This window comes from Pagrus pagrus, assembly GCF_965226575.1.
Source record: "Pagrus pagrus genome assembly, chromosome: 2".
In the NCBI taxonomy this organism is placed as follows: Eukaryota; Metazoa; Chordata; class Actinopteri; order Spariformes; family Sparidae; genus Pagrus; species Pagrus pagrus.
The window spans coordinates 2,394,862-2,408,247 of NC_140186.1; the positions used below are offsets into that span (position 1 = coordinate 2,394,862).

Genomic DNA, 13,386 nt, shown 5'->3' on the forward strand with positions numbered 1-13,386 from the left:
GAAAGTCATAAACATTACAGAAACATTATTAAAGCTGGATTGTGCCCGTATGACAACAAAAGAGCTTAGTGTTTCTTTTTTCTCATAACTGTCAGATTATAGAAATTAGGCCTTTTAATGTCACAGTTGAAAAGCAGAGCTGTAAATAATAAAATTAATTATGACCTAATTCCATTCAGCTGCTTTCCTTTCAAAGTTCTGCAGCATGTCCCAAATCCATACAAGACACTAAAATTGATCACGTTTTTAATATTCAAAGTTGAACCACATATCATACAAACTACATACGGTTGATTTTTGTGTTCTTTTGATGTACATTATTCTCCTAGAAAGCAACACACAGAAGAAACATTAAATGTGAATGGTGGTGAAACAGCTCCAGAAAAATACAGGAAAAGCTATTATTATTATTATTATAAGCTAGGTATTGAATCTTTTTTTGAATAGTAACTGCTAAACAGTATATAAGGAAAGTTAATATGGATTTAATCCTGCATAAAATTAGTATGTAGGATGAATTTGGGACACACCATTGCTGTGATGGCTCACCGGGAGCCTTTATTAGTAATACCTGTGCCTTTCATACTATGACAAGTCAAAGTATGCACTATTCAAAATGGACTATGGCTGCACAATATAGCAAAAAAAGTGGTCCTTACAAGTGCATCATTTTGCTGGAAATCCCACAATGCAGTGCTACGAATTTGACATATGTGTAAATCACAGTTATGCAAAATTATATCTGTGTCCAAAACTTAAATTAACGGCTCACTATGGAGTAAAGGAATGAGTGGGAACAGTGATCAAGTTAACAAGGAAGTGATTTCAGACACAATCTCTTCACAAACTTTCCAGTTTTATGTGTACAATATGTACAATAAAATATCTTCTTCTTCTTCAGTGTTCCTCTTCACTTCATGTGTTCAGTTTTCTCCATCAGAGTTTTTGGACAATGCTCCAGGCCACTTACATCATCACATCTGATGACATCACTCCCCTGCTTCCTGCTGTCTGGTGTCAGCATCGTGCTCGCTGTCATCTGAGTACTGCTCATGATCGTCTGAGTAGTGGTAACTTTCATCTGAACCGTGCCGATCGTCTCCGTTATCATCCTGATCTGACTGACGACTGCTGTCGTCGTCTCCATCGTGGTGGTTTGATGACGCCTCGTCGGTACCTCCTTCTCTCTCGTTTGGATCTACTTCCACGTCTTCCTCATCCAGGAAGACCTTTCTGTAGTGGACAGCTTCATATCCCATGTCTGGCTCTTGGTCACTAACGCACAGAAGAACACAATCAGCTTCTGATCAGAGAGTCAAATGCACGATCAGGCCTTCAAATACAGTATGTCTGTATTCATATTCATAGCAATCAAACACACACCTTTCTATACATAGTTCTTGTCAAAATAGCGTAAACAAGCTTTACAGACAACCAACAAAACAAAAAAACTCATTCTAATTAGTTCTGGTATGAAGAGCAACTCGCCCTTCATCATGATTTGTCTGATTTACCCAGATCACATTCTGATGTTGTTATCTGCTTACTTCAAGAGATCAACACATTGAAACTTAAAGGTGCAATATGTAAGAATTTAAGTTTAAAACATTCAAAAATGAATCAACATTATCAATAGAATGGGAAGAAATAACAGTTTTGACAATATCGCAGACGTTTATGTGTTGTCTTGCAGAAGTTATTCTTTTTTTTGCAGCCACTCTGAGTTAAAAATCTCTCAACTTTTCAGAACGGCTCTTGGCGATAATATTCACCATATTTTTGTCTCTTATGGATTGTGTCATGCACCCACATCCTCCACGCTGATGTCCCGTTACAGTAGTGTTTTTTCTCTCAGTGCACAAACGCTTCATCTCAGCGCTCCTGAGTCAAAATAAGCGTTGTGGACACGGGCCATAAGCTAATAGGAAATTGATATTCATTACTGGCTTTACACTAAATCTTTACCTCATTCTTGACATTTGATGGACCTGCAACCCTTCCCAGACGTTTCATCTCACCACACTTTGAGTGTAGTGTGCAGTGTGCACCACAATGACATCACAGTTGTACCTCTGTTTGCTGTCACTGGACGGAGAAGCTTTGCGTGCAGATCCAGATTTGGCCGCCTTGCTGCTGATAAACTCGTCTGTCAGATCACACCCATGCAGGGCGTCTGTGTAGCGCTTCTCTGCTGCCTGCTTGGCATTCCTCTGCAGAGAGTTAGTGTCAACAATAATATGTCAACCAAAGCTTAAATAACACACCTACATTGTTAGATTTCATCTGTCTGTGATACTCATGAATCCCTAACACTTATGGTAATAAAATGCTGCACTCTGAGGTTAAGGTTGATGCTCACCTGTGCAACCTGCTCCAACAGCAGCGGCCTCCCCTTCACCCTCTGCTGCATCTCTTTAATCTCCTGCTGGTACTCCTTCCTGCGCTGGATCTCTTGTTTCCTGCAGAGAACACAGACTCATGGGTCATCCCACTACATTCAACAAGCTCATGCTGCAGTCATGTTGTTGTCAGGCTACCTGAACTCTTTGAGTTTGGTGTGTTGCATCTGTGAGAGAGCCAGGTGGGGGTCGTTGGCCTGGGCACGTTTGGACACCACCCTCTGCAGCTTCTTCTCCCTCTGCTTCTGCCTTTCCTTCCACCGCTCCTCCTCATCCTCGGCCCTCTTCCTCTGCTCCAGCGCCTTTCTACTCAGGGAGACAATCTGGTCACAGATGCAGGGAGGTTTGGATGGGATGGGGACTTCGGGAGAGCGGGGGCAGATAATTGTGGATGGGTGCAACAATCAGCTAGGGGGTGTAGAAACTGCTTTGGAGGGTGGTGTTGGGCTGTACACACACTGCAGGGATGTTGGGAAAAGGAGTTCCACAATAATTCAGCCATTTGAGGATTTCAAACACAGACGGCAACTGCTGAGGACTCGATGTCTACACAGGACAAGTTTGTTCTGAGGCTGTCTCTATCTCAACTAAAATGGTGGAAGCCTTTGGAGAGCTGAGATGATACCTCACGGCCTCATGGCGCTTTTTGGTGGCATCTGTGACTTTGGCAGGCAGGAGCTCCAGGCTGCCGGAGAGGGACGAACAGAGACTTGAGTTTGGTGTCCGAGATGGCCCAGAGCTGATGTAGGGCCAACGCAGCATCCGAGGGCTGCTCTGCTCCTTCTCGATGTCGGCCAGGATGCGTTCACGGTGGGAAGAGATCTGTGAGGTCTTAAGTTGAAAGGGTTCACATGCAGTTGTGGGCTTCACATCTTTGTGCTTCTCCAGGTGTTTCTTGAAGCGTCGATAACTGGCGTCAAAGTCAGGTACCTCTTTGTTGATGTGGGGCTTGTGGGAGAAGTCACCTCCGGCTGCAGCGCTGCCGTCTTTGGTCTTCTTGCGTTCGCTGAGTCTTCGTGCGAGCATGCTGGGAGGCATCGATGCGCTGTGGAGCATCTCCTGAGCTCTCATCTGTATCTTGATAGAGCGATACAGCTGCTCCTCCTTCATCTGCTCCCCTGACGCTGCTGCGTACACAGCCTTGGGCACAGGCTTGGCCTTGAAGGGTCTGACTCTCTCCTGGTCGGAAGGTTGCAGGTGGCTCTGCTGTTTCTGCTCTTTCTTCAGTCGCTCCCTCTCCAGGAAGCTGAAGGGCTTCTGGGTGGTTCGAAGACGCGGATCCTCTCGCTCTCTCATTCTTCGCTGTCGTTCCTCGTTCCGTTCCTGCAGCTCTTCATAAAGCGGGAGGTGAACGTGAGCTGGTACCGGGCTGGCACGGAACTTCCTCTGGCACTCTGTCAGCTCTTCCAGCTGCCGCCGCAGATCTGTGTTCTCCAGTTCGATCTCTGAACGCGTCTTTATTCCGCGCTTTCGTCTCTCGTCCTCACGCAGCATCATCTGGAAAGGTTTGGGAACAGTCACTCTGTGTTTCCAGTGCTCCTGCTCTCCATCTTTGTCCCTTCGCCTCTTCTTCTTTTCCATTCGTCTCTTCGGGTCCACCGGCAGGCTGTTCAACGAGGAAGACGACAGCCGACGATGGTGAGGGGACATCTTAAAGTCTCGCCACATGTTCTTGATGTGTTCTTTTGGAGAAAAAAGCAGGCCTTTCTCCACATCACTACTGGCAGCTTCATCGTCGTCTGAGGAGTCTGACTGTCTGGAGCCTCTCCTGAGTTCAACAGCAGAGTGTGACTTCCTCAAACGGCGTGAAGCTGTGGGGCTGCTGTTTGACCACAGTAGCCTAAGAAAAAAAGGACATCAATGACTGTTAATATGACAAAGCACTGAACACTAAAGAAATACTGACCATTACTCAAACTCCTTTACATAATCTTGACTCCACCCACCTGCGTCCTGTCTCCAGCGTCGCTATGTCCAGAGGCTCCATGGACTTGAGCTGCAGCTTTCTTCGGTACATGCTCTCCAGCTCAGCCATGGTTTGGAGGTGGGCCTTCTTCAGCTCCTCCAGCTTGCAGTAGTACTCCTCGTTGGAGAAGAAGATTCCAGTCAGGTCGAGGTGTTCTGCTGCCGCTCTGTGGTCAGTCATCATGAGAGGGCCGCCCTTCCCCAGACACTCCTCATCACAGAAGTCAGAGCCCGAGTCCTCATACTCCAGCTGAAACGGTCGACAGTCACGTAAAGCTCATGTGTCAATCAGTGCTCATTTTCATTTATTCATTCATCTAAAACTTAAAGGAAAAATTCACCCAAAAATGAAAATTCTGTCAATATCCAGTCCACAAAACTGCATGTCGAGGGAGTAATAAATCTGTGATCTTGGAGCTTCCAGAGAAGAAACATTTAATGTTCATTCAGTTGTTTTTCTACATTTTAAATCATCTCCAGCTGCTTCAGGTGTTCAGCAGAATGCTGCAACACTGTTTTACTGTGAAGCTCCAGAAATGTTTTGTGGACTACGAGACTTCACCTGACTTTATATCATCAGGAGGAGACGATGACTGGATTAACATTTCTTGAGTAACTTTCCCTTTCAGCAATTTACTGCAACAGTGGACTTCCGACAAGTTTGGCCTTATCGGCAAAACAACAGTATATCATTTAACTTGAGGTGAAATAAATAAAGACAAATACCTGTTTCTTTTTCCAACATCAATATATATTGGATGAAACACACACATTTTTGCAAAAACTTAACAATAAACTCTATTATCCAGAAATTACACCATTGCTCTGCAACAGTTAACTTTACTTTGAATTGAATAAATATAAAATACCCAAAGCAGCTTTTTCTGCATTATAATCTCCAAAAAAGAAGTTTTCAGCCACACCAATACCAACAATCTGTTATAAGCCAATATCGTTCAGTTATATCGGCAGACCAATATATCGGCCGGGCTCTAAAAATGTAGCCTCACATGTTTGTTTTGAAGCCGTGACATGGTTGTATTTTATCCTGGCTGCAGGACATTGTTTTAACCACCAGGCCTCCTGGAGCAGAGCCGCCCTGCTCAGTGACACCCCGGCTCCTCCAGGGCTAAGCTTATTATCCTGCTGCAGCAGCGACGGAGCCATATGGTGGAGCACAAAGGGCAGCTTACCACGAAAAGAGCTCAACCGACACACACCCAGCATCAGATGTCTGGCTCTATGGCTGCTCAGATCATCATGAGGTGTCATGATCGTCTCTGAAATGGGACTACTGCTGCAGGATCCTGTGAGGGACGTCAGCAGTGTTGTTGTCCAAATGGATAATTAAGCGTTTGGGATTAAAAACTGAACGTTGTCGTCTGGTAATCTAGTCAAGACGGAAGTCCAAAAATAGTCTGGTCAACAAATTATACAGGTCAAATCCCCTCAGTCACCACACAGACTGACCTGACACTGTCAACAGCCTGTTCACAGTTCAGGATCAGACATTGTGTCTGTTTCACTTGAAAAACTAAGTAAAGTATTATCACAGTATTATAATTTAAACATTTACAGCTCTGTTAAATCAGGATTGTTATATGGAGGGGAACAACACATTAATCCAAAAGCAGTATTGTGATTTAACCAGTTTAGGATAATCAGGTGTAAAGTGAAGCGTAACACCCCTTTAAACTCATATTTTCCTCTTGATGATTAAAAGTCACTGGTTATGATTTATTTGAAAGCATCAGTGAGGTGAGGGAAAGGTGAAATTAAAGGTAAATTGTTTCCTCTGGTATCAGAAGAGATAATTCTAGTTTTACTACAAATTAAAATGTTTTTCTTGCATCACCATTCAGGTACATGAGACCTAAATACTGTAATAGACTTACTTTAGAAGACAATGAGATTTACTAGCTTAATTTAAGTTGACGTTTCCTTGACTAGCATTAGTGCTAAGTCCCTTACTGTAAGAGCTCAGTGAGGATTTTCTTTTATTGTTTAAATGATTGGAACAGTTCAAATAGTTTGTTTTCATGATGCCTGTGACCTAAAACTCTTATTTTGGAGCTAAGCTAACATGTTTTTAGTTAGTAAAATCAGTAAAATGAGTCTTCAGAGTCATTTTTCACAGTGTTTAAACTAAAATGTAATGTTATAACAGCTTTATCTTAGTTAGCTTGTCACAATAAAGTGTTTTTTATCGTCTTTACCTCCTTCTCGTAGTCCCGGTTGTCCATCTGACCCGCAGCCGTGTACGGCAGGACTCTCTCCCGCTCGTAGGACGCTAGCGGGGCTTTGGTGTGCGGGTCAACCGGCGTTTTTAAACACGCAGTGACCATAACGTTGGTCCGGTGGGAGTTCGCCATGTGGTCCTGAGGTGTGTTCCAGGTCTGAGGTGAGTCAAAGTGATTGAATCAGGTATTTTGTGGTGAGTCGGCAGAGTTCAGGAGGAGCCGCTGTCCGCGTGCTGAAAACTGAGCCGGTATCCAGGCAGCAGGTGGGCTCCTTAGCAACGGAGCGGAGCTTGGTTGGGAAGGAAGTGACGTAGGGGCAGGATGTAAAAAAGACGCGGGCGCCATACAAATTAAAAGCGTTATATATTGACAAATTAAAGCTTGAAATATTAAAATCTACATATATTCATAATTTCATTGTATTCTCTGCAATGACAATAAAGGCTTTCTATTCTATTATATTCTTAAAAAATTAAGATAATTATTAATTAAGTCTTTGTTCTCAGCTATTATAGAGGCGAAATGAGGCATTTATTGGTTGAACTCTGGTCAGTCACACATGGATGTATGGACTAAAATGAGGAGGAAACTGAAATCTGTCAACACAATTCTCATAACTGCCAAAGAAAACCACAACAACTTTTATATATATATATTTTTTAACACATCTTAGCTGTACTGTAGATCCCCAAAATATACAGATTTGGAAAATTTTGAATGTTTTCTATCATTTTGCTGGAACACAATGACATAACTGATACACCAAACGATGAAGTGACCTGACCGCTAATAGGGCAGTGATATATCTTATTACTTATTTCTTTCTTTACTTTTTTCTTTTCTGTTTCTCTCTCTTCTTTTCATTTCTCGCTTTTTTTTTTTTACTGTGTGCATATACATTTATTTTGTTGGTTCCTGTGTGTTGATTGTAATGCTTTGATTTTGTATGGATTTATTTTCTTCCTTGAAAGACAATAAAGAGAAAAAACAAAATCTGTAGAAAATTTGTCCAGATCTACAGTATCTGTACAATTCAATAATGGTAGCACTTCTAAAAAAAAAATTAAAAAAATAATAGGATTTTGTAATTTTTGTTAATTCAGATTTTGAGGATCTGCTCAGTTTGCTGTCAAATAGAATATATAATATCAATAAGGCCAAATAGTGTTTAAAGCTGCAGTGCAGGACTTTTTACATATACACATCTTTCACATACACAGTAGCTGATTACCCTCCATATAAATCTCTGTATATTTTACAGCACACCAGAGTTTTCTGATGATATTCCTGCGGTCGCAACTAAAGCAATGCATTTAAAAAAAAAAAAAAAATCTTAATTATACTCTTGAATGTTTAGGTTTGCTGCTTATGCCAATAAACTGTAATGCCATGATTATACTGCTGTTTGCAAATGTATCATTCCACCAAACATTATGCATTATATCCTGGTGAACAGCCTAAAAACTCAGAAATACCAGGTTTATTTTTTTTTTTCAGTAAAAGGAAAATTCACCTGCATGGAAAATGTATGTAGAACTATTTTTCAGATCTTACTAATCCCTTTTTACAGACAATAACGAGGCACATTTGTGTAAATCTAAACTTTAACATGCAAACATTTTAATGGTCCAACCCAAAGAGGAAAAAAAGAACTCACACAGTCACCAGCTGGAGTGTGAACAAAGAAAAACGAGCCTTTTTTATTAAATTATGCAACGTAACAACTACAGCAGACATCTGAACAGACTGACGTCGACAGAGTCCTCTGATCCCTCGCAGTACGAGCAGGCTGAGTGGACAGAACTCACTGGACAGACTCAGATCGCTTATCGGGTGTTCACCTGCAACAAGACAACAGAATTACACCTCAGACACATTACAACACTCAGATTTAGCAGAAACATGACGAGACTGAATCCACGGTTTGGGACGGTGAGTCTTACCACGTCGTCGATCTTCAGGATGCTGCGGACCGTCTCTGTGGCCAGGGTCAGTGCACTGATGGAAACCAGTAAAGGCTGCACAACGAGCTCCTCCAGGATGTTGGAGATTCCTCCCTGTCACACACAGACACAGTAAACCAGTCAGTCAAACCAGTCTTAAACACGGGGATACTGGGAGTTGTGTGATGCAGTCAGTTAATGCTGCAGGATCACTGCTGTATTACAATTTCATATAGCCTTGCTTACCCTAGCTTTGATTATAATCCCTATCAATTGTTAGGTCTGTGAAATGTTTATATAAAAATATAAACATCTGATAAACCCCTTCACTGAAAAACAAGATCTAGAGAATCTTTTATTTTTAATTACATAAATAACTTCCTGAACATCACCATGTAATAAGAGGGAGAACAGACCTTGCGGACGTTAATGCCGGCCATCTTGTCTCCCTGAGCGTGCCTGTTGCGGAGCTCCGTCACAGTGGAGATTGGGTTCAGGCCGGCGTTCTCAGCCAGCGTCGAGGGGATCACCTCAAGGGAGTCGCTGTACGCACGCACGCAGTACGCCTCCATGCCGCCCAGAGTGCGCGAGTACTCAGCCAGACGCACGGCCAGCTCGATCTCTGGAGCGCCACCACCGGCAATCAGAGCCCTGAGGGGAGGAGGAGGAGAAACGAGATGAAGAGAGGTCGGTACAATGCCACAGTGGACGCAAAAGGACATTACATGTTCTGAAAAGTAGTCAAAACCATTTCCTAGTATTCCTGGGCTATGTTATCTATGTATGAACGCTCCCCGGCCAAGTTGCTGAGACAACCAGGAGTGGAGAGCTTTCAAACATTACTGTTCCTCAGTCTGTTACGCTCCTGCAGGATGAACATACAGGAGCGCCTTTGTCAGAGGTTATCTGTGTCTGTGCTCTCAGACAGTTTATCTGCTATCAGAATCAGCAGTGATGAATGTGTCTGTCTCTTTCTGTCGTTTCAGTCGTGTTTGTGAAATGGACCCACTGACCTCTTCTTGACCAGGCAGCGGATGACACACAGCGCATCGTGGATGGAGCGCTCTGCCTCCTCGATCACCAGCTTGTTGGAGCCTCGAACCACAATGCTCACCGTCTTCCCGGGGCTGGTGCAGCCCGTGATCTGCACGGAGCAACACAAAACATTTACTGGAAGCTTCCCAACAGTGTCAGGAGAGGTTTGTCTCTTTTATTTCCCTTTCTTCAGCTGTAATGTACTTTATGTGATGTGTGATGTGTGATGCGGACCTTGACCAGCTTGCCGGAGCCGTCCAGGCTGACTTCCTCTGCCAGCTCCGCTGTTCCGAGCATCTCTGGAGTGAAGTGGTCGATATGGGCGATGGGCTTGGTACCAAGAGTCTGAATGGGAGAGAAGAGTTGTGAGAACAGGTGTATTTGCTAAGGAATAATATATACGGGCAGTGACGTTCATATTGAGTGATGTTGAGACAAACGGAACAAAAGAACAATGGAGGTGCTCAAAACAAAAAGGTCAGAAAGGTTGTTCTGATGATGCTCACCTTGCAGATGAACTCGATGTCCTCTCTCTCGATCTCCTTCACTACCATGATCTTCATTTTGTTGAGGAAGTGCAGGGCGAGGTCGCTCAGAGCGTCCCTGTCACAGGACAGTTTGTCGTTAGTATCAAACATGTTACAGTCCACATCCAGACAAGACACGGGGCTCTTCTCATTTCTCCATTTTGTGCCTCCTCATCTCCTCTGACATTTCTCTTTTGATATAACTTAAATAAATTACGTAAATCAAATTAAAAGTCATCGTCTGCTCTGTTCGCATCTCAGGTAGGAGGGACAGAGCGGCAAGGAGAGAAGGCAAGGAAAGTTATCAAGGATGAACAAACTGAGAAATGAGAAGAGGGGATGGAGACCGTGTTAGCTGTGTTCATGTACCTAAGGATGGACTTCTGGATAAGCAGCACGTTGCAGCCAGCCTTCTTAATCTGTTTCACCATGTTGAGGATGTAGGCGCGCTCCTCCCGCAGCACGCGGTCCATCTGGGCGTAGTCTGACACAACGATCTGGTTGTCCATCTGCACGCCAAAGACAATCACAGCAAGTCAGGAAGGAAAAGGACCATGACAGAAGTTTTTACAGAAGTTTTTACAAAGAACCACCATTGGGAAGACTTTTTTATTTAAATCTTAAAGATTTTTGGGATAACTTTGATGGCTGGAAAAATGACACGTGGTGTTTTGCATAAATGTATATTATGTACATATTTTTTCCTGATAAAGTCGAACAAAAAATTCTGTTCACATCAGACAGAACAGCTGCAGTCTTTACTCTGATTTATCAGGTGACTCACGTCAGTTTTGGGTGGAGACAGGCAGAACTGGATCAGACCGATCTTGGCCTTCTCCACACGTGTTACACTGCTGTTGGCCACCCTCTGGTTCAGCACCAGGCCCTCCACCATCTCACAGTCATCAATGGTCCCTCTGATGTAACACAAGGAGGGAAGATCCAGATAGAAACTTTGATTAACAGCAGGAGCGGATCGAAAATTCTTTTAAAAGGTTCATGAAACACAAAGGAACATAGAAAGGATCAACTAACATAATCTCAAACTCACCCGAGTTTCTTGATGATTTTGATGTCCTGCAGGTCGACACCGGTGGCGGTGGCCGGGTCAATGACACGCATGACGGCGTCCACGCTCATGGGCGCCAGCAGGCTGGAATACTGCGACACAACCTTGGAGCACAGCGACGTGGTGGCGCTGTTGAGCAGCGTCTCGCGGTCGCTCAGCTGCACTGGGCGGCTCATAGCCGTCAGCACCTCCACACCCTTCTCCACGGCCTTCTGGAAGGACTCCGAGATGATGGTGGGGTGGATGCCTGATCGATGGGACAACGTGTAAACATTTTTGTTTTAACTATTCGCCAGATTAGTTCCTCTGCAGAAAATCTGATTTCTGTCGTGAACATACATTTTAATTAGTAAGCTGAATGTCAAACATTCTCAACTACTAAAATGTGAAGATTGGTTGACTTTAAATTTTCTATCATTTCTAAAATAAGAGCCGCTGATTTAAAGGTTTGTCCAAACTTTCACACGTTTCAAAACTCAGTTGTATTTTTTCAGACATGGTGATGTGCTGATCTAATCAATTACCACAAAGTAGATGTGGCAGAACAGGATAAGCAGTCGGAACTGCATCCATTTATTTGAATTTTGTGTCTTCTCTGTCGTCTGCAGCTCTCACCTTTCTGCAGCAGCCTGTAGCAGGCGTCCAGCAGCGCCCCAGCAATCACAACCACAGAGGTGGTGCCGTCTCCGGCCTCAATGTCCTGGGCTTTGGATAGTTCCACCAGCTGAAACCAGGTTAGAACTAATTAAATACTGCAACTCATCCATGGAAGAAATTAAATTAATGTTCATGTTTTGGATGCAGAACAATCAACACAATCAGGCAGCATCTGTAGGAACGTACCATTTTGGCTGCAGGGTGGAGCACCTGCATCTGCTTCAGGATGGTGGCGCCGTCGTTGGTAATGGTCACGTCGCCTTTCTCATCCTGGATCTGAAACAAACGACAGAACAGGACCTGCTTTAGAAACCTGTGTACGTAACAGAATCAAGGTGAAGTTGGCCTGTAATCAAGATCAAAAACCTGTTACTGACCATCTTGTCCATGCCTTTGGGCCCCAGGCTGGTTCTGACGGCATCTGCAACAGCTGTCAAACAAGCAGGTGATGTGTCAGTACGATGACAAGGATCAACTCAACATCCATGTTTTCATGAGCAGGAAGGACCATTTTAATATTCAAGTTGTTTTCACTGCTACAAACAAAACAACACTTAATATTAATGTGGTCTTGTTCTTCTTTGCATACATTGCAGGATAATAAGATGGACAAATAGCATAAATTATTCATAAGTAGACAGGTCACAAAAAAGGAAATCAAGATGGTTTCCACGTTACCCATTCAAATCAAGGTTATATCTGACACTAGCACTACAGAACTGCACACTAGTTCAGCTTTTATTGTACCCATCTTAGCTTCTGGCCATATATAGTAAGCAGCACTTGGGTCCACTGAGCTAGCTTAATGCTGGGATTGTGTCGAGTCATGAGCATCTTGCAGGAAGAGAACAGCGCACCAAACTCCGTGTTTTACATCTCACTTTTGGAAATGACTGCCTCATGCTACCCGCTACTTTAAGCTAACAATGACATGAGCTTTAACGGAAGAAGCCCACATTTGAAGTTGTGTCTGGTGCAGTCATACATGCCGAATAAAGAAGGGGATTATTTTGAATCAACAAATCGCTCTTAACTTTTGTATCCCGCATGTGCTTTTTATCACGGAATGAGACTGTTAAAATGGCACTTTACTGAATCAGATTTGGGACGAGGTAGAGGCTAGTGACTGAGTAACGGTGCCCAGCCCAGCCCAACCCAGAACTATTAAAGCTAAAGGTGGGCTTTTGGACTCGATACCAGCCGTTTCACACAGTTTATCTCCTTTAGCTTTTAGCCTACCTTTGGCCGCAGAGATGTTACTGAACCGAATCTGGGCCGGCTTGTCGCGGTCCTGATACGCCCCTCCTTTGTGTCTGCCCATGTTTGAGGCATTCGATGTCGCTCTCACTTCGGGCATCTTGATTTTATAATCGATGGAAAATGTTAGAAGAAGTCTTCAGAAGGGGACTGATGCGCCCCGGGGCTGAAACAGCGCGATTCGGCTTCGGATGGACTCAGATTAAGGTATCTCCAGCCGGTCCCAGTCAGAACCTTCCAGAGCCACCGGCTGCTGCGCAGAGAAGAAGGACCCGGCTGTCAAACTGCCCGGCG

General features: G+C 43.9%; 2 protein-coding genes across 2 annotated transcripts; both read right to left on the reverse strand.

Moving 5' to 3' along the window:
* Nucleotides 1-229: 229 nt before the first annotated feature.
* Nucleotides 230-6,864, reverse strand: fam161a (FAM161 centrosomal protein A). Its single transcript, XM_084344743.1, has 7 exons — nucleotides 6,581-6,864; nucleotides 4,346-4,614; nucleotides 3,025-4,239; nucleotides 2,538-2,705; nucleotides 2,360-2,459; nucleotides 2,071-2,210; nucleotides 230-1,275 (listed from the first exon to the last, which is right to left on the reverse strand). Exons 1-7 carry the CDS (start codon nucleotides 6,734-6,736, stop codon nucleotides 990-992), a joined length of 2,334 nt encoding a protein of 777 aa, XP_084200869.1. The 5' UTR covers nucleotides 6,737-6,864; the 3' UTR covers nucleotides 230-989.
* Nucleotides 6,865-8,273: 1,409 nt separating this feature from the next.
* cct4 (chaperonin containing TCP1, subunit 4 (delta)) lies at nucleotides 8,274-13,331 on the reverse strand. The gene is made up of 13 exons (XM_084369483.1): nucleotides 13,075-13,331; nucleotides 12,213-12,265; nucleotides 12,022-12,111; nucleotides 11,794-11,902; nucleotides 11,161-11,425; nucleotides 10,894-11,026; nucleotides 10,479-10,618; nucleotides 10,089-10,185; nucleotides 9,817-9,927; nucleotides 9,561-9,691; nucleotides 8,964-9,198; nucleotides 8,548-8,661; nucleotides 8,274-8,445 (listed from the first exon to the last, which is right to left on the reverse strand). Exons 1-13 carry the CDS (start codon nucleotides 13,190-13,192, stop codon nucleotides 8,431-8,433), a joined length of 1,611 nt encoding a protein of 536 aa, XP_084225609.1. The 5' UTR covers nucleotides 13,193-13,331; the 3' UTR covers nucleotides 8,274-8,430.
* Between the last annotated feature and the right edge of the window lie 55 nt (nucleotides 13,332-13,386).

What these genes read in the sequence shown, in the direction of transcription:
- fam161a (XM_084344743.1), bottom strand. Translation starts at nt 6,736, where the DNA reads ATGGCGAACTCCCACCGGACCAACGTTATGGTCACTGCGTGTTTAAAA. An exon ending in ACCGGGACTACGAGAAGGAG is followed by an intron (nt 4,615 to 6,580) that starts GTAAAGACGATA and finishes CGACCGTTTCAG; the next exon opens with CTGGAGTATGAGGACTCGGG. An exon ending in TGTTGGAGCAGGTTGCACAG is followed by an intron (nt 2,211 to 2,359) that starts GTGAGCATCAAC and finishes AACTCTCTGCAG; the next exon opens with AGGAATGCCAAGCAGGCAGC.
- cct4 (XM_084369483.1), bottom strand. Translation starts at nt 13,192, where the DNA reads ATGCCCGAAGTGAGAGCGACATCGAATGCCTCAAACATGGGCAGACAC. An exon ending in CTACAGGCTGCTGCAGAAAG is followed by an intron (nt 11,426 to 11,793) that starts GTGAGAGCTGCA and finishes CCCATCGATCAG; the next exon opens with GCATCCACCCCACCATCATC. An exon ending in ACATCGAGTTCATCTGCAAG is followed by an intron (nt 9,928 to 10,088) that starts GTGAGCATCATC and finishes TCTCCCATTCAG; the next exon opens with ACTCTTGGTACCAAGCCCAT.